Raw genomic sequence first — 23083 nt, forward strand, 5'->3', positions numbered from 1 at the left:
AACAGCCCAGCTGTCTCCCTGAATTGAGGAGGGGAGACGGGCATTCATAGGTTGGAGAGCAGTTGGAGTTCATAGGTTAGAGTACTAGAGGGAAGAAAGCTGCAAAGGGTCAAGTCCACAGAAGTCCCCTTGAGTCTTCAGCTGATGCTAAACACTATATGCCTGAGAGAAAACCACCCAAAGGAACAATGGGCAAAGAAATACCTGAAAGAATTAGGGAATCAATCCCTAGAGGTCATACAGTCCTAGGAGTGTTCGTTCCCTTTAGCATCAGCCAGAGGGGGAAAAGAAATCCCATAGTTTGAAGAGCATAGAGTTGGGTATTTGGAGAGGTTTTGTATCAGTACTGAAACAAAATTGGCCCTACAGTAGATGCTGCTGTGGTCCTGTAGAGGCAAGAAGTGAAAGGATCCAGCTGTGTCCAAGTAACTTAACTAAATCCCAGGAAAAAAAATGAAGAATATTTTTGGGAAATCTGTGCAGCTGTACTTTAAAAAAAAGAATATTTATGGCAAATCAAAAATATCTAGCACTCAACATAGTTAAAATTCACAGTCTTGCATTCAATCAAAAATCACCAGACATACAAAGAAATAGGAAAATTTAACCAGTAATCATCAGGTATGCAAAGAAATAAGAAAATTTAACCAATAATAATAAGGAAAGTTAACCAAAACTGCCCCAAAAATGACCAAGACACTATAATTATTAAACCAGGATATTAAAATAGTTATTATTCCTGTAGTTCATAAGTTAAGGAAGCTAGAGGAAAGAGTAGACATGTTGAGACAGAAGAAAATGTTTGAAAAATAACTAAGGCCCAGGCATGATGGCTCACACCTGTAATCTCAGTGCTTTGAAAGGCCAAAGTAGGAGGATCACTTGAGGCTAGGGGTTCAAGACCAGCCTGAGCTACATAGTGAGATCCTGTCTCAACAACAACAGCAACAAACAAACAAAACACAGCAACAAAAAGATCCAGATAAAACTTCTAGGGATGCAAAGTACAATGCATGAGATGAAAAATATACTAGATAGGTTTATCAGCAGATTAGACATTACAGAAAGTTAGTGAGCTTAAAAGCATACCAATAGAGGTTTTCCAAAAATGAAATGCATGGGGGGAAAACTGAAGAAAATGATCAGAGTATCAGTGAGCTACAGGACAACTTCAAGCAGGTTATTGTACATATAGTTGTATTTTCCAAAAGATGGAGAGAATAGAAAAAGTACTTTAATAAATAGGTTGGGCTCGGTGGCTCATGCCCGTAATTCCAGCACTTTGGGAGGACAAGGCAGGTGGATCACTTGAGGTCAGGCACTCAAGATAAGCCTGGCCAACATGGTGAAACCCCATCTCTACTAAAAATACAAAAATTAGTCAGGCGTGATGGTGCACACCTGTAATGCCAGCTACTAGGGAGGCTGAGGCACAAGAATCACTTGAACCTGGGAGGCAGAAGTTGCAGTGAGCTGAGATCACTCTACTGCACTCTAGCCTGGGTGAAAGAGTGAGACTCAGTTGGACAAAAAAAAAAAAAAAAAAGAAAGAAAGAAAAATGGCTAAAAATTTTCCAGATTTGTCAGAAACTGTAAGCCCACAGATACAAGAAGTTCAATGAACTCTGAGCAGTGGAGAAATTGTAACCTTCATACATTGCTATGAAAATTTAAAATGATATCGCTGCTATGGGCAAATTTGGCAGTTCCTCAAAAAGTTAAACATAGAGTTACCATATGACCCAACAATTCCACTCCTAGGTTACAAACCCAAAGGAACTGAAATCATATGCTACCTAAAAAGTTTCACACAAATGTTCATAGCAGCATTATTCATAATAACAAAGAACTACAAACAACCCAAATGTCCATCCACTGATGAAGGGATAAACAAAATGTAGTACTGAGACAATGGAGTATTATTTGGCCGCCAAAAGAAATAAAGTACTGATTATGCTATGACATGGAAGAATCTTGAAAACATTATAGTAAGTGACAGCAGTCACTAAGGACCACATATTGTATGATTCCATTTGTATAAAATGTCCAGAGGAGACAAATCTGTTTAGACAGGAAGTAGATTAGTGTTGCCAAAGCCCGAGGGGGAGGGGAATGGGGAGTGACTGCTGAAAGGTGTGAGGTTTCTTTTTTAGGGGTGATGAAATGTTCTGGAATTAGATAGTGATGACAGTTGCACAACTTTGTGAATATACTAAAAAACACTGAAAAGAAAAATTCGGAATTTTTAAAAAATAAAAAACACTGAATTGTACACTTTAAATTAGTGAATCTTAAGGCATGTAAAGTATATCTCAATAATAAGAGCCCAACAATAAGAATACAAATAACCCAACTTAAAATTACCAATTTTAAAGTGGGCAAAAGATTTGAACAAACACTTCACCAAAGAAGATAAATAAATGGCAAGTAAGAGTTGAAAAGATGCTCATTAGTCATTAGGGAAGTGCAAATTAAAACCACAATGAGATGTCACTATACATCTTTTAGAATGTTTTGAGTTAAAAAGGCCATACAACAAAGTAAGTAGAACTATTCCAAATATTGGCTTGATTCTGAAACAACTGGAACTCTCACACACTACTAATGGGAATGTAAAATAATTCAAGCTAGTTTTACTTTGGAAAGTAGTTTGGCAGCTTCATAAAAAGTCAAAATTCATTTACCATATGACCCAGCCATTCCACAAGAAAATATCTACCCAAGAGAAATGAAAGCATATGTCCATACAAAGACACACACATGAATGTTCATAACAGCTTTATTTGTAATAGCGCCCCAAACTGTAAACAACCCAAATGTCCATAAACAGGATGAACAAATTGGGTCCATATAACGGAATAGCATTCAACAAAAAAAAGGAATGAAGTATTGATACATACAACATGGATGAGTTGCAAAATAATTACGATGAATGAAAGAAGCCAAACAGAAGGAAAAGAAATATATACTGTTAAGATTCCATTTGCATAGAATTTTTAAAATGCATAAACTAGAGTGACAGAAAGCAAAGGAGGCTGGGCACAGTGGCTCATGTCTGTAATCTCAGCACTTTGGGAGGCCAAGATGGGCAGATCAGAGGTCAGGAGTTTGAGACCAGCCTGGCCAACATGGTGAAACCCTGTCTCTACTAAAAATCCAAACAAAATTAGCCAGGTGTGGTGGCACAGGCCTGTAATCCTAGCTACTCAGGAGGCTGAGGTGGGAGGATCACTTGAACCCAGGAGGTGGAAGTTGTGTTGAGCTGAGATCAAGCCAGTGTACTACTGACTGAGTGACAGAGCGAGACTCGAAAGAAAAATAAAAAGAAAGAAAGAAAGCAAAAGAGAAAAAGTAAGAAAGAAAATGAGAAAGAAAGAAAATCAATGGTGAGGGGATGTGAGGGACGGAGGGATTACAAAGGGACAGGATATTAAGGCAGCTTTGGGAGTACTGAATATCTTCACCATCTTGATTGTGGTGATGGTTTCGTGTGTATACATGTCAAAACTTACCAAGTTTGTATACTTATTTATTTGAGACAGAGTCTTATTCCGTCACCCAGGTAGGGATACAGTGGTGCAATCACAGCTCACTGAAAACTCAAACTCCTGGGGTCAAGCGATCCTCCTGCCTCAGCCTCTCAAACAGCTGGGACTGTAGGTATATGCTACCACATCTGGCTTTTTTTGTTTGTTCATTTGTGGAGACAGGGTCTCAGTACATTGCCCTGCCTGGTCTGGAACTCCTGGGCTCAAGCACTTCCCACGTCAGCCTCCCAAGTGCAGGGATTACAGGCATAAGCCACAGTGCCAGGCAGCACACTTTAAATATATGCAGTTTACTGTATATCAATTATATCTTAATAAAGCTGTTTAGAAAAAAGAAACTACAACCTAAAAACAATATAACTGGCTGAGTGCAAGGGCTCACAGCCATAATCCCAGCATTCTGGAAGGCCAAGCAAGGTTGGGGGGATTGCTTGAGCTGAAGAGTTGGGGACCAGCCTAGGAAACACGGTGAGATCCCATTTCTACAGAAAATACAAAAATTAGCCAGGCATGGTGGTGTGCGCCTGTAGTTCCAGCTACTAGGGAGTGGAAGGATGGCTTGATTCTAGGAGGCGAAGGTTGCAGTGAGTCATGATCATGCCACTGCACTCCCACTTAGGCAACATAGCAAGACCCTGTCTCAATAACAAATATAAATAAATATATACATCATATCAAAATTTGGGTGATACAGCTAAGGCAGTACTTCAAGAGAAACTTACAGCTATGTTACATTTAAAAAGGTATATACTCAATGATCTATGATTCCACCTTAAGATGTTAGAAAAAGAAACAGCAAAGTGAATATACAAAGTTAGTAAAGTGAAGGGAATAAACAGAATAAAATAAAAACAAAAAATAGAAAAAAACAACATGTTTAGCATAAGCCACTTCCCACTGCAACGACTGAGGTAAAACAAATCTCCAAATCCCACACTATTTGTTATACCTCCATAAAACAAAGGGGCTTGGGCTCCAACCATTCTTTTGAGCTCTTGAGCTTGGGAAGTGTGCCGGTTACCAGATCATCACTGTCTACTTTTTTCATTGTGGTCACAGGGCCCCTAGAAAAACTTAGTATTGCAAATTTCAGTCATTGAATTTTCCCTTCTATTTAATAACACCTGTGTCTTTGCACACACGCGAAATGGATTTTGAACACAAACCATCCAATTTCCCTAACAAGAGGGCTTCACCGCAGGCTCTAGATGACGGCTTCAGAACCTGCCTCCTTTGTAAGCTGGCGAGATGCTCTCAGAATCTCCCTGCTCCTTGGAATGAATTCCCAGGTCCCTCTCCAAGGCAGCCCATTCCAGCCAGTGTGGCAGCTTCAGCCTGGCCTCTGGGAGCCCCTTTGCAGGACTTTTCTGACTTTGGTGGCCTTGAGTGGGGAGAGCTGCAATTTTCTGGGTACAGAACACAGGCTGAGCTGCTTGGAGAAGCAAGGGAGGGGTTTTCGGTGAAAATCTGCGAGTCTTCGGGCTCTGCGAGGCCCGAAGTCCTCCCCGAGGCCGGGGCGCGACGGGGAGGTCGTCGGGGTCCGCACCCGCTCTTGCCCACCGCACCCACTCCCGGCCCTTCCTCCCACCAGTACGGTGGGTCGGGCGCCTGCGGCCTCCACGCCGGCCCCTGGCCGGGGCCTCCCGCGCGGGCACGTCTTACGCGGGGACCGCCCGGCCTAGCGGGGAGGTCACAGGCCGCGACAGGCACCTCTCTGCCCTCCCAAGGCCGGCAGGCCCGCGGCCGTCCTGCGCCACACCCGGGCCCGGCCCGGCGGCCCCGGAGTCGTCCGGCTGAGGCAGGAAAAGAGGCCGCCCGCCTCTGCGGAACGCGCGAATGTTGGCGCCCACTGTCTCCCGGACGCAGCGCCGCGCGGCCCCTCCGCCCTTTCCGCCGCGGGTTCCACAGCCAGGGCGAGCCGGCGGCACCGGGGCGGCGGGGGAAGACTTCAAACCAAAAGGGATTGGGCGGCGGCTCCAGCTGGCGGGTCTTGGTTTGCGGAAGGGGCTGAACTCCCTGCTTCTCCGTGACCCGCGCGCGGCCTGGCCAATCCCGCCGCCGCCACCCATCCCCCCAACCGCGTCCGTTGACAGGCGGGTCCTCGGTCGCTGGCCCCTTGCGGAACACCAGAGAGAGGGGTGGCGTCCGTTCCCTCGAGTCCTCGGTGTCGGGGAATTCACAGCTCACCATCCCCTGCCCCGCCTTCGGTCCTGCTCCGGGGCCCAAACCACGGAAAGGCAGTGGCGGGAAAGGGGATCCTCTGCCGGAGGTCCTAATAAGGGGGTCCAAGGCTTGGGGACTGGTGCGAGAAATGTGGGTTTAAGTGCCTTCAAGGTGTCCATTGGGATGTTGATCAGCGTTCATAGTTGGCGCTGATGCAGGTCACCGGGAAGGGAATGTGTGGGTTCGTGGCCACGCATGTCTCTTCTAGTCCTGTTTACTTAGCAGGGTAGCTCTCCATCCTCGCTGGGTTTTGTTTTTTGTTTCTTTTATATTTTATTTTACAGGGTTTTTCTCAGTGTGCAATGTTTGTTTTTAAATCCCGAATGATCCTGAGGTAAAACTGACATGGCCAGAAAATCATGAGGCTATGGTTTTCCAAACTCAGCTTCATAACCTACTCTGTGAGCTGCAATTTTTCTATGATTCTGTTTTCCTCTTTGGATATTGGTGGGCCCTGAATGATGAACCACCGTTTTCACTCTGTATCTTTTCAAAGTACACTAACTGACCTTAAAACTGTCCGAAGTGTCTTAGGGACATTTGTATTCACATGCCTTTTAAAAGCTAGCCAGAGTCAGTAGCTTCAAATGCAGTTTCCCTTTCAGAGTTGAGGGAACATGAGCCATTTGCAAAGCTTATTGTTAGACACCCTCTTGGGAACCAAGCATGTGGATAGTGCAGCCCTCATCAAAATCCAGGAGCAGAGCCTGTTTGTGGCATCACCAGGTTTTAATGTAAGAAAAAAGTTTGGACATAAGACTTCTGATTTACTATTTGTGTTCTTCCAAAACATGAAGAAGACATGACTTTTTTTTTTTTTTTTTTTTTTTTTTTGAGACGGCGTTTCACTAGTTGCGTAGTCTGGAGTGCAATGCAATGGCACGATCTCAGCTCACTGCAACCTCCGCCTCGGGTTCAACCGATTCTCATGCCTCAGCATCCCGAGTAGCTGGGATTACAGGCATATACCACCAGGCCTGGCTAATTTTTGTATTTTTAGTAGATATGGTGTTTCACCATGTTGGTCAGGCTAGTCTTGAACTCCTGACCTCAGGTGATCCACCCGCCTCTGCCTCCCAAAGCACTGAGATTACAGGCATGAGCCACCGTGCCTGGCCCAGACATGACTTTTTTTTTTCTATGAGACGGAGTTTTGCTCTTGTTGCCCAGGCTGGAGTGCAATGGCACAATCTTGACTCACCCCAACCTCTGCCTCCTGGGTTCAAGCGATTCTCCTGCCTCAGCCTCCTGAGTAGCTGTGATTACAGGCATGCACCACCATGCCTGGCTAATTTTGTATTTTTAGTAAAGACAGGATTCTCCATGTTGGTTAGACTGGTCTCAAGCTCCTGACCTCAGGTGATCCACCCACCTTAGCCTCCCAAAGTGCTGGGATTACAGGCATGAGCCACCAGCCCCAGACATGAATGTTAAATGAACTTTTTCTGGCCAGGCGTGGTGGCTCACGCCTGTAATCCCAACACTGGGAGGCTGAGGAAAGTGGATCACTTGAGGTCAGGAGTTTGAGACCAGCCTGGCCAACATGGTGAAACCCCATGTCTACTAAAAATACAAAAATTAGCCAAGCATGGTGGCACGCATCTGTAGTCTCAGCTACTCGGGAGGCTGAGGCAGGAGATTCGCTTGAACCCAAGTGGTGGAGGTTGCAGTGAGCTGAGATCACACCACTGCATTCCAGCCTGGATGACAGAGTGAGACTCGGTCAAAACAAAAAAAAGAACTTTTTCTGTAAAGAGCCACATAAATATGTTAGATTTCTAAGCATCTTAGTCAGTTTAGTATTGCTAAAAGGAATTTAGTATTGCTAAAGGAATACCTGAAGCTGGGTAATTTATAAAGAAAAGAGGTTTATTTGGCTCATGGTTCTACTGGCTGGAAGACTGGTCATTTGTGAAAACCTTAGGCTGCTTCCACTCATAGCAGAGGTGAAGAGGAGCCAGCATATGCAGAGATCAAACGGGGAGAGAAGAAGCAAGAGAGAGCAAGTGGAGAGGTGCCAGCCTCTTTTTAAACAGCCAGCTCTCCTGGAACGAATACAATGAAAACTCACAGCTTCTCCCACCTCACAGGGAGGGCATTAATCTATTCATGAGGGATCTGCCCCCATGAGCCAAACACCTTCCATTAGGTAAACGTTGGGATCAGATTTCAACATGAGATTCAAACTATAGCACAGGGCCATAGAGTCTGTCACAACCACTCAGGTCTGCAGTTGTAAAGGAGAAACAGCCATACATAAAAGAATGAATGTGACTGTGTTCCAATAAAATTTTATATTTATGGATACTGAAGTTTGAATTTCATATAATTTGTAAGTGTCACAAAGTGTTATGCTTCTTTTGATTTTTTTCCCCCCAACCATTTAAAAATGTGAAAACCATTCTTAGCTTACAGGCCATAAAAAACAGGCAGTGGGCTAAATTTGGCTGGCCACCAGCCATAGTTGGCTGACTCCTGTTCTAACCATGTATCCTCCCCAGGTAATGCCCAGCGATGTCCGAACACTGGTGAATGGATTTGCCAAGAACCCTTTGCAAGCCCGAAGAGAAGGATTGTATTTCAAGGAAAAGGATTATAAATGTGTCCGGGCAGATGACTATTCTCTTTATGCCAAAAATGTGAGTGCTCAAGATTTGAAGACAGCTGAGTAGAAGAAAAGAATTTGCCTCCAATTTTCTTTGCCCTGCCTGATCCTCTCTTTAAAACAGATTAAACCCATTAATGTCTTGAGGCGCTGTCTGAGATAGCAGTCTAGTGCCAGGAAGACATATGTGAAAGAAAGTCCTATCAGAGAGCCTGGTTTTGAGAAATGTTCATTGCAGAATCTATTAACTGAGCCTGGCCTGAACTCTTTCCACTATAGTCCAGCCTTCATACTCTACATCCTCCTTTAAAAAAAAGTATAGATAGATAGATAGAGATAGAGATATATAACTTCCACACTTAAAATATCTCTCAGTGGCCGGGCATGGTGGCTCACGCCTATAATCCCAGGACTTGGGAGGCCAAGGTGGGCATATCACCTGAGGACAGGAGTTCAAGACCAGCCTGGCTAACATGGTGAAACCCTGTTTCTACTAAAAATACAAAAAATTAGCCGGGTGTGGTGGCATGCACCTGTAATCCCAGCTACTCCAGAGGCTGAGGCAGGAGAATTGTTTGAACCTGGGAGGCAGAGGTTGCAGTGAGCCGAGATCGTGCTATTGTATTCCAGCTTGGGCAACAAGAGTGAAACTCTATCTCCAAAAAACAACAACAACAACAAACTCTCAGCTCTCTGTTGCTTATAAGGAATGAAGGAGAGGAAAATCATTCATTGAATGTCCTATATTATGAGTTAGATATGCTTCATCCACATTATAAACTAAATAACCTCATTTTACAGATGAGGAAACTGAGGCTTAACATGGTTAAATAACCCTTATTCATGCAACAGAAAAGGGAGGCACTAGAATTCAAGCCCAGAGCTGTCCAATTCCAAAATGTACTACCTTTCCATTATATCAGTTGTTCTTTTTTTTTTTTTTTTTTTGTTTTTTGAGATGGAGTTTCACTCTTGTTGCCCAGGCTAGAGTGTAATGGTGCAATCTCGGTTCACTTCAACCTCTACCTCCTGGGTTCAAGCGATTCTTCTGCCTTAGCTTCCCGAGAAGCTGGGATTCCAGGCATCTGCCACCACGCCTGGCTAATTTTTGTATTTTTAGTAGATACAGCATTTCACCATGTTTGCCAGGCTGGTCTCAAACTCCCGACCTCAGGCGATCTGCCCACCTCAGCCTCCCAAAGTGCTGGGATTGATTAAAGGCATGAGCCACCGCGCCTGGTCTACATCAGTTGTTCTCATTGGGATTGGAGTATATGATGATCAGTTGCGGAACTTTTTCAAAATCCATCCACCATTATGATAACAGTCTAAAACTTGTTGAGGAAAGGCAACTAAATTGATGGAAAAGAGTGGACAGTCCAAAAACAGGTATATAAATATATGGAAATCAGGAAATGGTGAAAAACATTAGCTGAAACATGACCGCTGGTCCTGTGATTAGAACCAACAGCAGCATATTCTCTTTTATTCTTTATCCAGGAGAACACTGGTGTGGTTGTCGTGAAGACTCATCTGTATCTTCTGGTGGCAACTTACACTGAGAGCATGTATCCTAGTGTCTGTGTGGAAGCCACAGAGAAGCTGGGTAAGTTGGCATCCCAGTTCGTGTCTTCATTCCCTTTGTTAGTTGGGTCTTCCGACTACGGGTCACAGAGATTCAACTCAAACCAGCAAGGGCAGAAAGGAGGAATTTATTAGAAGGATGCTAAGGTTATTTACATAACCACTGGAAGGACAGGGTGCAGCTGAGCCATGGGGACAGTAGATTCCAGGGACTGGAACACTACTAGGACTCTGTCTCTCTGTCTTGATTCTGAATGAGTCAGCTTTGTTCTGTCTCATAGAAAACTGTTTCCTTTCCTGGCTGATGTCATGGCTGAGCCTCCCATAATACCACTTAATTTCTCTTAGGACTCTGATTTGGCAAGTTTCAGGTCATAGGTTTACCCCTGTATCAGTCAGCTATGTAGGCAGGGCAGGATAGGGGAGGAGGGAGATGGCAGGGTAAAAAGGCAGAGATGTGGCTGCTGGGGGTCTACGCTATATAAAGAGACATTTTACAGGAAAAGAAATTACTGTGAGCCAGGCAGTCACTTTGTTGGTGTATACTGAATTCCCCCTTCCTGTCCATACATTTTTGAATAAAGATCTCATAGAGAACTACTTCGGTATTATATCTGTGAGAATTGATCTGAATAAATGGTAAATTGTATTTGTGTTTAGATTTTTTTTAATTTAAATTTATGCAACTCCAGTAAATTTAGATTTTAAAAATTTTACTGGAGTTGCATAAATACTCCTTTGAATAGTTGGCCAGGCATGGTGCTCACACCTGTAATCCCAGCACTTTGGGAGGCCAAGGTGGGCGGATCACCTGAGGTCAGGAGTTCAAGACCAGTCTGACCAACATGGAGAAACCCCATATCGACTAAAAATACAAAATTAGTCAAGTGTGGTGGCACATGCCTGTAATCCCAGCTACTCAGGAGGCTGAGGCAGGAGAATTGCTTGAACTCAGGAAGTGGAGGTTGCAGTGAGCCAAGATCGTGCCATTGCATTCTAGCCTGGACAACAAGAGTGAAACTCCACCTCAAAGAAAGAGAGAGAGAGAGAGAGAGGAGAGAGAGAGAGAGAAAGAAAGAGAGAAAGAAAGAAAGAGAAAGAAAAAGAGAGAGGGAGGGAGGAAGGGAGGAAGGAAGGAAGGGAAGAAGGAAGGGTAGAAGCCTCTATTCACAAAAGCAGCCATTCATTCATTCATTCAACAAATATTCCAGGCCGGGCGCGGTGGCTCAAGCCTGTAATCCCAGCACTTTGGGAGGCCGAGGCGGGTGGATCACGAGGTCAAGAGATCGAGACCATCCTGGTCAACATGGTGAAACCCTGTCTCTACTAAAAATACAAAAAATTAGCTGGGCATGGTGGTGTGTGCCTGTAATCCCAGCTACTCAGGAGGCTGAGGCAAGAGAATTGCCTGAACCCAGGAGGCGGAGGTTGCGGTGAGCCGAGATCGCGCCATTGCACACCAGCCTGGGTAACAAGGGCGAAACTCTGTCTCAAAAAAAAAAAAAAAAAAAAAAAAAAAAAAAAAAAATATTCCGAGGTGATCACCATGTGCCCTGCACTATCCTAGATAAATTAGGGAAACAGAGCTGGTTAAGATATACCCTCTGCCTTCCATGCCTCTATACATGCTGTCCTATCTGCCTAAAATATTTTCCAGTTCCCTTCCTGTCCCTCACATCTATTCGGCAAATTCCTAATCCTCATTAAAGACCCAAGTCAGATCTTGGCTTCTGTCCACTGTGGTATGGATTTTATGCATACCTTTATGATTATCCCCATTATAGTTCTTTGGTTATCTAGATTGTAAACTCCTAGAAGGCAAGAATTTTATCTTAATCATTCTCCTTCTCCATTACCTAACACAGTATCTGATGTTGGGTAGGCAATTAGTACATGTTTAATGAACAAATAAATGAATTGTTTCAGCCTAGCAGAGTCAGGGAAGGCTCTGGAGAGCTGAATCTTAAAGGGCCAATTGAGAAATTAAGCACCATCACAGAAACTACATACCTATGTACACATATACCTCATTTTATCGCATTTTGCATTATTGAACCCTTCCTGAGCAGGTGTCAGGATTTGAAGGAGGCTTTATTTCAGAATGGTAGGGCAGGAGCAGAGAGCAGAACAGAGACATAGAGATCCAGGTTAATTATCTAATTAAAATAACCAGAATATGAGATTAGAAAGATGGGGAATTCGGCTGTCAGGAAGCCAGCCTCTTATCCTGTCAGCTAGAGCTCAGGGCTAATTCCGCAGATGATACCAGAGAAATTGCCCAACTACTGTAATGTAGATTATGTGGCTGGCACTAAAGGTTGATATTCTTGCTTAGGGCCACGAAAAACTCCACAGACTCCAAAGAATGTGCCCTGGTTAGAAGTGCACCGGTGGCATCATGCCATTAATATCCCACTGCTCTGGGAGGGGACACACTATCCTGGAAATGGCTGGATGCTCAGGAGGGATGGACAAGGCTGATATCCACTCAGGAGCCAGTTATCTTATGACTGACTTTTGTTTCCTCACTCCTTATTAAAAAAATATTTTTCTCTATCTAAAAAATTATATGTGATCATCGTAGAAAATTTGGGAAGTAAAGAATTATGGGCTGGGTGCAGTGGCTCATGCCTGTAATCTCAACACTTTGGGAGGCCAAAGCAGGCGGATCACTTGAGGTCAGGAGTTCAAGACCAGCCTGGCCAATATTGTGAAACCTCATCTCTACTGAAATTACAAAAATTAGCCGGCTGTGGTTACAAGTGCCTACAATCTCAGCTACTTGGGAGGCTGAGGCAGGAGAATTGTTTGAACCCAGGAGGCGGAGATTACAGTGAGCCAAGATCTCGCCAGTGCACTCCATTCTGGGTGACACAGCGACTGTGTCTCAAAACAAACAAACAAAAAAGAAAATCAGGTTTGTTTTAAAAATAAACATATTAGAGAGTCACATTCGTAACATTGGTAAAATGTTAACATCTTTAATTCTAGGCCCTCAGTTATTTTTGTTTGTTGTTTTTGTGTTTTTCTTTTTTTTTTTTTTCTGAGACACAGTTTCACTCTATTGCCCAGGTTGGAGTGTGGTGGCTCAATCCTGGTTCACTGCAACCTCCACCCCAGGGTTCAAGCGATTTTCCTGCCTCAGCCTCCAAAGTAGCTAGGACTACAGGTGCCCACCAGCACGCCTGACTAAATTTTGTATTTTTAGTAAAAATGGAGTTTCACCATGTTGGCCAGGTTGGTCTTGAACTCCTGACTTCAAGTGATCTGCCTGCCTCAGCCTCCCAAAGTGCTGGGATTACAGGCATGAGCCACCGCACCCAGCCAAGTCCTCAGTTTAATAAAAGAATCTTAAGCATATATTGTGACTTATTTATAGCATTATTATTGAATTATTAATTTTTTTTTCTCAAATTCCTTATGACCTCTCTATAAACTAAAGTTGGGAAGTTTCAGGTTGGGACATAGACTTTTTGGAAATCAACCAGATTTCCTAGTTTCTTCATTCAAGCCCTGCCTCACTCTGTAACTGAATCTATATGCTAAAGAACTATTGGCTTTGTGTTTTGATATATTATTGATATGGCATTAGAGGTAGATGATTCATGGTTTTGATATTCTGTTTATTCTCATGAGAATTCACCTGGGATTTATTGTCAAATTTCTAACATAGATGAGTGGGAAAATATGATTAATTTTACAGAATTTACCTTGAAGTTAACTTTTCAGGAGTCAACTTCTTTTGTCACTTAATATCCCACTGCTCTGGGAAGGGATATTCTTCCTCCATATTCTTCTATCAGTTGCATCTGTCATGATTGCAGTAGAGAAAGGCCAGTTAAGTAATATTCAGCACTCAATTTAAGAAGAAGAGTGGAATTTTTGAGAATGAAGCAGCAGCTTTCAATGTTTCTTTAGTGCTGGCCAGGCACAGTGGTTCACACCTGTAATCCCAGCACTTTGGGAGGCCAAGGCAGGCTGATCATGAGGTCAGGAGTCCAAGACCAGCTTGGCCAACATGATGAAACCTCATTTCTATTAAAAATAAAAAAATTAGCTGGGTGTGATGGCAGGTGCCTGCAATCCCAGGTACTCAGGAGGCTGAGGCAGGAGAATTGCTTGAACCCAGGAGGCGGAGGTTGCAGTGAACTGAGATGACACCACTGCATTCCAGCCTGGGTGAAAGAGCAAGACTCCACGTCAGAAAAAAAAAAAAAAAAAAAGTGCTATCCAGCATAGTGGAGTACACCTGTAGCCCCAGCTACTCAAGAGGCTGAGGCAGGAGGATTGATTGAGCCCAGGTGTTTGAGTCCAGTGTGGGCAACATAATGAGACCCCATCTTTAAAAAGTAAATACATCAAGTGCTGTAATCAGTTTTAAGTCTAGGTCATAGAATACATATAGAAGAGGAGGGAAGCAAGTTCTTTTATGCTCTTGATCCCTCTCTCATCCTGCTCCCTTTGCCCGACTATATGCATTATTCATCCTTTTTCTGCATGGAAAACCAATTCACACTCCAGGACAGCTAAAATATCTCTATTGTGTCAGTTATTACCATGAAATAGAATTGATGTTTATATGTACCTATCTCCCCTACTGGACAGTGGACTCCATGAGGGCAGGAACTGTGTTTTAACTCTCCAGTCACCCTTGTATCTCCAGTACCTAGCACAGTGCCTAGCACATGGTAGTTATCTGACAATGTTTGTAGAATAATAAATGGATGAATCAATCATTTGTAGTGATAATTTGCTGCTGATAAATAATAACCATGCTATGTTTGCTTTCAGGAGACTACCTAAGAAAAAAAGGAAATTAAGTCATCAGAGGCTTGTGAAAGACACTTATTATTTTAGAAGAAAATTGGAGAGCCTAAAGAAAAAATAATATTTTATGGTTGAAAAACACTAAATGGAAAGTACTAAAAGAGAAGAATGAATTCAGAGAGCAATTTTTATTACTTCAAGAGATGCTCTTCTTTCATTGGAATTACTGATCACCTGTTTTTTTTTATTAGTGTTGGTCACTGGCATGGAACATGAGAGCACCGATCATTTCATGGAGCATGTCTATTGGGAGTCTCCTTTCCTTGAGGCTATTTTACACAAGGTGTGTACTTTACACGCCTTGCCAAGTATGCCAAGAATGCAAGGCTCTCACCACTCTTTATCCAGGACATTTCTCAGAGTTACGTTGCAGCAAGCAACCTTGAAAGATGAAGGGATGTCTCCCTTGAGGACAAAGAGCAAGGTTGCTTACTGTTTGCTATAAAAGCAGTGGAGTCCCTGAGCTCAGTGTTCCCCTCCTGTAATGCAACTCCCTGCATGTGTGACATCTATCTGGCCCACGTCACCTCTGTGAGACTTGGGAGAAGGGATTGCAAAGGCCATTCAACAATGGACCACTAGTCAAGGTATAAGGGTTGAGAGCTATAGAACCTATTTTGAAAATTAAAGATTCTAGCCTATTACTAGACATGAGCATCTTTTTTTCCCTAATAGCAACCTCAGGCCAGCCTGGTCAGTATACAGGTAACACCCTAGACTACTTGCCAAAGGACAGCCTAGGGAATTCAAATTTAATTCTGGTTCAGCCAGATTGGACTAACATGGTCCTATATCATGACAATAATGACTACTTAGTTAAGTACACTGTTCTCTAGGTCCCAACACTTTGGGAGGCTGAGGCGCTTGGATCACCCAAGGTCAGGAGTTCGAGACCAGCCTGGCCAACATGTTGAAACCCTGTTTCTACTAAAAATACAAAATTTGGTCAGGTGTGGTGATAGGCGCCTGCAGTCTCAGCTACTTGGGAGGCTGAGGCAGGAGAATCACTTGAACCCTGGAGGCAGAGGTTGCAGTGAGCCAAGATTGCACCACCGCACTCCAACTTGGACGATAGAGTGAAACTGTGTCTCAAAAGAAAAAAGAAAAGAAAAAAAGCAGTATGTGGGAGATAGTGATCATTGAAAATGGGAAGATGGATAGAGCCAAAATAGAAAAGGCTACTTTCCTTAGAGTCACTCAAAAGACATCAAGCAGAGCTGTGGGCTAGAGAGTATTTTTAGAAAACTATTAAATTCTGATTACAAAAGTAATATATGCTCACTTTTAAAACTTGGGAAAATAAGTTAGTCATAATTTAACTTTAATGAAAACTTCTGGGCCAAGTACAGTGACTCACACCCGTATTCCCAGCACTTTGGGAGGCTGAGGTAGGCAGATCACCTGAGATCGGGAGTTCAAATCCAGCATGGCCAACATGGTGAAACCCATCTCTACTAAAAAATATAAAAATTAGCCGGGCATGGTAGTGGGCACCTGTAATCCCAGGTACTTGGGAGGCTGAGGCACAAGAATCACTTGAACCCAGGAGGTGGAGATTGCAGTGAGCTGAGATTGCACCACTGCACTCCAGCCTGGGCAACAAGAGAGAAACTCTGTCTTAATAAGTAAGTAAGTAAGTGAGTGAGTGAATGAATGAATGAATGGAAATTTCTGTTGATGGTTTTGACATTTTCTTCAGGTATTTTTTGATGCATGTAATATATGTGTTTTAACCTTATCTAGATCCTTAATGCATAGGGTTGACATTCTACCGTGTCCATTTAGCATGATGCTATGAGACCTTGAATGTCTTTAAATTGCTTCAGAAACATTTTAAATCACTGCATATCATATAATTTAAACATAATATTGTTCTTTGTTAGATATTTAGATTATTTCTACTTTTCACTTCATAAATAATATTACCGTTTATAACTTTTACATAATTCTTTGTATCCCTGATTATTTCCTTAGGTCTGGAAGTGGAATTTCAGAGTCAGAATTTGAGCAATTTTATGGCTCTCTGGAGTTTTTGTTTTGTCTTTTACAAGAAAGGAATTTTACACCATAGCTTATAATATGCAGTTGAGAGGTTTTTTTTGGCAGGCAGGAGTTTCATGTAATTCAGCTGTTATTTATCAGCCCCCTCTGCTTATGGGTTGGATCTCAAACAGTCTTGGTGTCTCAGTGGGTGAGAATGAAAGAAAATACTGCAGACATTTGAACTAGCTGAATCAGACACTGGAGAAGCAGGTTATTCTTTAAATTCCAGATAGTATGAAATCATGGTGACGCTGGACAGTCACACCTCTGCAGTCCAGAGATGTAAAATATAAAGATACTTGTGAGGTTTGTACAACAAGCTAGGAAGCATTTGAGGACTTCTAGTCACAACTCCAAAAAAGGGCAGGGATGCCAAGGCCCAAAGATAAACAAAGACTGAGCTATCAATACGTCAGGCTAAAGTTAAGCTGTGTCATCAAAACAGAATGGACAGGAGCAGACACATGCAAAGAATGGCTCTCAAGCCTGCAAGACTTGAACATGTGAACATATTGATATGTGTGTAGAAGGAATGTGTAACCACAAAAAAAGGGAAGTGGGGCTGGGTGCGGTGGCTCATGCCTATAATCCCAGCACTTTGGGAGGCCAAGGCAGGAGGATTGCCTGAGCCCAGGAGTTTATCATCAGCCTGGGCAACATAGCAAGATCTTATCTCTACAAAAAATGCAAAAATGGCTGGGCATGGTGGCCCACACCGGTAGTCCCAACTACTCAGGAGGTTGAGGCAGAAGGGTTGTTTAAGCCCAAGAGTTTGAGGTTACAGTGAGCTATGATCATGCCACTGTATTCCAGGCTGGGTGACACAGCAAGAACCTGTCTCAAAAAAAAAAAAAAAAAAAAAAAAAAAAAAAAAAAGATCAGCCAGGAAGCTCAGATAAGAACAACTGGAGTAACATTGGTTGGGCCTATTCAAAGTGGAAAGGCCTTTGAACAAACCCTTTTAGTAACCTGGTAGTTTCCCACAATAATTATTTGACCAAGGGTCCTACGATTCATTTTGACACTAGCTAACTGGAGTTAATGCAGACCCCACAAGTTAAGGGGCTCAGTTCCCACAAGCCTGTCCCCACTACAGATGCCAAGCACAAGTCCCAGGTCCCCAGGCTACCCACACTACCCACACTTCTGTCTGACATGGCTACAGATTTGAGGAGGAGTGCCAAGACAGGGGTGTTTGGTAATTTGCTGGAATGACTGCAGAACTCCTGAAAGGGCTATACTGCACTTATGATTGCAGTTTTCTTATAAAGGAGGCAAGTGAGGAATGGCCAAATGGAGATGTATAGGGCAGGGACACAGAGCTTCCACACCTCTCTAGACACATGCCCCTCCCAGCACAGGGATGTGTTCACCAGCCTGGAAGTTCTCTAAACCTTGTTGCTCCAGGGTTTTTATATGGGCTTCTGTTATGTAGGCATTATTGATTGAATCATTGGCTATATGATTGAACTCAATCCCCAGTCACTTTTCTTTCCCAGAAGTCGGGATGAGGGTAAAAGTTCCGATCCTCTAATCACAGGGTTGGTTCTTCTGGTGATCAACCCCTACCCAGAAGCTATCTAGTACCCATCCCGCGTCCCAGAAATGAGTCATCTCATTAGCATGAGTAAAAAAAGACACTCAGATCCCTTAGTAAATTACAAGAGTTTTACGAGTTCTCTGCCAGGAACCAGGAACAAAGACCAAATATATTTTTTGCTACACCACATCTGGTCTCCGTGGCAAGGCTGATACATCTTGTTATCTTAGCCAGATAATTAAGCATTCAATTCATCTCTTTTTATTTTTTTAACTTCTATTTTAGGTTCAGGGGTACATGTACAGGTTTGTTATATAGGTAAACTGTGTGTCACAGGGGTTTGGTGTACAGATAATTTCATCACTTGGGCAATAAGCATAGTGACTGATAGGTGTTTCTTCTGATCCCCTCCCCCTTTCACCCTCCACTCCTATATCCATGTGTTCTTATTTAGCTCCTACTTATAAGTGAGAACAGGTGGTGTTTGGTTTTCTGTCCCTGTGTTAGTTTGCTAAGGATAATGGCCTCCATTTCCATCTGTGTTGCTGCAAAGGACATGACATTCTTTTTATGGCTGCATAGTATTCCATGATGTATATACCACATTTTCTTTATCCTGTCTACCATTGATGGGCATTTAAGTTGACTACATGTCTTGACTATTGTGAATGGGCTGCAGTGAACTTATGCGTGCATGTGTCTTTATGATAGAATGATTTATATTCCTTTGGGATTGCCGGATCAAGTGGTAATTCTGTTTTAAGTTCACTGAGGAATTGCCACACTTCTTTCTACAATGGCTGAACTAAGTTACACTCCCACCAGCACTACATAAGCATTGCCTTTTCTCCACAACCTCATCAACGTCTATTATTTTGACTTTTTAATAATAGCCATTCTTAATGATGTGAGATGGTATTTCATGGTTTTGATTTGCATTTCTCTAATGGTTAGTGATGTTAAGCATTTTTCATATGTTTTTTGGCTGCATATATGTCTTTTTTTGAAAAGTGTCTGTTCATGTCCTTTGCCTACTTTTTGATGGGGTTGTTTTTTATTTGTAAATTTGTTCAAGTTCCTTATAGGTTCTGGATATTAGACCTTTGTCAGATGTACAGTTTGCAAATATTTTCTCACAGTAGGTTGTCTGTTTACTCTGTTGATAGTTTCTTTTGCTGCACAGAAGCTCTTTAATTACATCCCATTTGTCAATTTTTGTTTTAGTTGCAATTGCTTTTGGTGTCTTCATTATGAAATCTCCACCAAGACCTATGTCCAGGACGGCATTTCCTAGGTTATCTTCCAGGGTTTTTACAGTTTGAGTTTTTATATATAAGTCTTTGGTCCATCTTGAGTTGATTTTGTAATGGTGTAAGTGAGGGGTCAAGTTTCAATCTTCTCCATGTAGCTAGCCATTTATTCTAGCTCCATTTATTGAGTAGGTAGTCCTTTCCCTTTTTTTTTTTTTTTTTTTTTTTTTTTTGGTCAACTTTGTTGAAGATCAAATGGTTACAGGTGTGTGGCATTATTTCTGGGCTCCTTCTACTGTTCCATTGGTCTATATGTCTGTTTTTGTACCAGTATCATGCTGTTTTGGTTACTGTAGCCCTGTAGTATATAGTTTGAAGTTGGATAAGGTGATGCCTCCAGCTTTGCTTAGGGTTGCCTTAGCTATTCGAGCTCCTTTTTGATTCCATGTGAATTTTAAAATAGCTTTTTATAAATCTGCGAAGAATGTCATTGGCAGTTTGATAGGAATAGCATTGAATCTGTAAATTGCTTTGGGCAATATGGCCATTTTAATGATACTGATTCTTCCTATCCATGAGCATGGAATATTTTTCCATTTGTTTGTATCAGCTCTGATTTGTTTGAGCAGTGCTTTGTAATTCTCACTGTAGAGATCTTTCACCTCCCTGGTTAGCTGTATTCCTAGGTATTTTATTCTTTTTGTGGCTGTCATGAATGGGATTGCATTCCTGATTTGGCTCTCAGCTTGGATGTTGGTGGTGAATAGGAATACTACTGATTTTTGTACATTGATTTTGTATCCTAAAACTTTGCTGAGCCGGGCGCGGTGGCTCACGCCTGTAATCCCAGCACTTTGGGAGGCCGAGGCGGGTGGATCACGAGGTCAAGAGATCGAGACCATCCTGGTCAAAATGGTGAAACCCCGTCTCTACTAAAAATACAAAAAATTAGCTGGGCATGGTGACGCGTGCCTGTAATCCCAGCTACTCGGGAGGCTGAGGCAGGAGAATTGCCTGAACCCAGGAGGCGGAGGTTGCGGTGAGCCGAGATTGCGCCATTGCACTCCAGCCTGGGTAACAAGAGTGAAACTCTGACTCAAAAAAAAAAAAAAAAAAAAAACTTTGCTGAAGTTATTTATCAGATTAAGGAGTTTTCGAGCAAAGACTATGAGGTTTTCTAGATATAGAATCATGTCATGTGCAAAGGAGGATAGTTGACTTCCTCTCTTTCTATTTGGATGCCTTTTATTTCTTTCTCATGCCTGATTGCTCTGTCCAGGGCTTCCAATACTATGTTGAGTAGGAGTGGTGAGAGAGAACAGCTTTCTCTTGTGCTGGTTTCAGGAAGAATGCTTCCAAATTTTGTCTATTTGGTATTATGTTGGCTGTGAATTTGTCATTGATGGCTCTTATTATTTTGAAGTGTACTCCTTCAATGCCTAGTTTATTGAGGGTTTTTAACATGAAGGGATGTTGAATTTTATTGAAAATCATCAGAAAGATCTGTATCTATTGAGATAATCACGTGGTTTTATTTTTTGTTCTGTTTAGGTGATTAATCACATTTATTCATTTGCATATGTTGAACCAACCTTGCATGTGCTGTTGGATTCAGTTGGCTAGAATTTTATTGAGATTTGTGCATCTATGTTCATCAAAAATAACAGTCTAAATTTTTCTTTTTTGTTGTTGTTGTGTCTCTGCCAGGTTTTGGTATCAGAATGATGCTGGCCTCATAGAATGAGTTGGGGAGGAGTCCCTCTCCCTCAGTTTTTTGGAATAGTTTCTGTTGGAATGGTACCAGCTTTTCTTTACACATCAAGTAGAATTTGGCTGTGAATCCTTCTGGTCCTGAGCATTTTTTGTTTGTTTGTTTTGGTTGGTAGGATTTTTATTACTGATTCAATTTCAGAACTCATTATTGGTCCGTTCAGGGATTCAGTTTTTTCCTGGTTCAGTCTTAGGAAGTTGCATGTGTCCAGAAATTTATCTACTTCTAGATTTTGGAGTTTGTGTGCATAGAGATATTCAAAATAGTCTCTGAAGGTTTTTTGTATTTCTGTGGGGCCAGCAGTAACCTCCTCTTTGTAATTTCTAATTGTGTTGATTTGAATCTTCTCTCATTTTTTCTTTATTAATCTAGCTAGTGATCTATCTATACTATTTTTTCAAAAACCGATTTCTGGATTTGTTGTTCTTTTATATGGTTTGTGTGTCTCAATTTTCTTCAGCTCAGCTCTGATTTTGGTTATTTCTTGTCTTCCAATAGCTTTTGGGTTGGTTTGCTCATGCTTTCCTAGTCTTCTAGTTGTAACATTAGGTTGTTAATTTGGGATCTTTCTGTTTGATGTGAGCATTTAGTGCTATTAACTTCCCTATTAACACCACCTTAGCTGTGTCCCAGAGATTCTTGTATGTCACATCTTTTTTTCTCATAAGTTTCAAACATTTTTTTTTATTTCTGCCTTAATTTCATTATTTACCCAAAAGTCATTCAGGAGCAGGTTAATTTCCATGTAATCATATGGTTTTAATTATTTTCTTAGTCTTTATTTCTATTTTTATTGCACTGTGGTCTGAGAATGTGGTTGGTATGATTTCAGTTTTTTTTATTTTGCTGAGTATTGTTTTATGTCTGATTGTGTGATTTATTTTGGAGTATATGCTATGTGGTGATGAGAAGAATGTATATTCTGTTGTTTTGGGGTGGAGAGTTCAGTAGATATATATCAGGTTCATTTGGTCAAGTGTTGAGTTCAGGTCCTGAATAGCTTCATAAATTTCTGCCTCAATGATCTGTCTAATACTGTCAGTGGGGTGTTGAAGTCTCCCACTATTATCGTGTGGGAATCTAAATCTCTTCATAGGTCTCTAAGAACTTGCTTTATGAATCTGGGTGCTCCTGTGTTGGGTGTGTATATAGTTAGGATAGTTAGGTCTTCTTGTTGAATTGGGAAGAATTTACTACCATATAATGCCCTTCTTTATCTTTTTTTAATCTTTGTTAAGTTAAAGTCCATTTTGTCTGAAATTAGGATTTCAACCCTTGCTTTTTTCTGTTTCTGTTTGCTTTGTAAAGTTTTCTCCATCCTTTTATTTTGAGCCTACAGATGTCATTGCATATGAGATGGGTCTCTTGAAGACAGCATACCATTGGGTCTTGCTTTTTTATCCAGCTTGCCACTCTGTGCCTTTTGATTGAGCCATTTAGCCCATTTACATTCAAGGTAGTATTGATATGTGCAGATTTGATCCTGTCATCATGTTGTTAGCTTGTTATTATGCAGACTTGTTTGTGTGGTTGATTTATAGTGTCACTAGTCTGTGTATTTAAGTGTGTTTTTGTAATGGCTAGTAATGGTCTTTCCCTTCCATATTTGGTGCTCCTCTCAGGACTGCTTATAAGGCAGGCCTGGGATTTAAAAAAAAAAAAAAAAAATCCCTCAGCATTTGTTTGTCTGAA

The 23083-nt window shown here is 42.0% G+C and overlaps 2 protein-coding genes across 10 annotated transcripts in view; one reads left to right on the forward strand and one right to left on the reverse strand.

Moving 5' to 3' along the window:
• FAM228B (family with sequence similarity 228 member B) overlaps window positions 1–6589 on the reverse strand; it is a 41249-nt gene extending 34660 nt beyond the window's left edge. For 3 of the 9 annotated variants that reach the window (XR_004273679.1, XM_032293975.1, XM_032293974.1), the window contains exons 1-2: window positions 5259–6589; window positions 4498–4621 (exon numbers count right to left, since the gene is read on the reverse strand). Coding sequence is in view for 8 of the 9 variants with exons in the window: in XM_032293975.1 (XP_032149866.1) it covers window positions 4498–4621; window positions 5259–5617 (483 nt within the window). In the remaining variant the exon portion in view is untranslated. Of the gene's footprint in view, window positions 1–4497; window positions 4622–4714; window positions 5123–5258 lie in introns of those variants that run through there. The other 6 variants (XM_032293971.1, XM_032293970.1, XM_032293969.1 and 3 more) reach the window with 6 other exon arrangements.
• Window positions 6363–10603, forward strand: PFN4 (profilin family member 4). The gene is made up of 4 exons (XM_032293906.1): window positions 6363–6505; window positions 8273–8410; window positions 9877–9982; window positions 10545–10603. Exons 1-4 carry the CDS (start codon window positions 6389–6391, stop codon window positions 10601–10603), a joined length of 420 nt encoding a protein of 139 aa, XP_032149797.1. The 5' UTR covers window positions 6363–6388.
• Window positions 10604–23083: the final 12480 nt, after the last annotated feature.

This window comes from Sapajus apella, unplaced genomic scaffold, assembly GCF_009761245.1.
Source record: "Sapajus apella isolate SASKATOON/1434 unplaced genomic scaffold, GSC_monkey_1.0 scaffold31, whole genome shotgun sequence".
Classification (NCBI taxonomy): Eukaryota; Metazoa; Chordata; class Mammalia; order Primates; family Cebidae; genus Sapajus; species Sapajus apella.

What these genes read in the sequence shown, in the direction of transcription:
- PFN4 (XM_032293906.1), top strand. Translation starts at nt 6,389, where the DNA reads ATGAGCCATTTGCAAAGCTTATTGTTAGACACCCTCTTGGGAACCAAG. An exon ending in TGGCATCACCAGGTTTTAAT is followed by an intron (nt 6,506 to 8,272) that starts GTAAGAAAAAAG and finishes TATCCTCCCCAG; the next exon opens with GTAATGCCCAGCGATGTCCG. An exon ending in ATTCTCTTTATGCCAAAAAT is followed by an intron (nt 8,411 to 9,876) that starts GTGAGTGCTCAA and finishes TTCTTTATCCAG; the next exon opens with GAGAACACTGGTGTGGTTGT.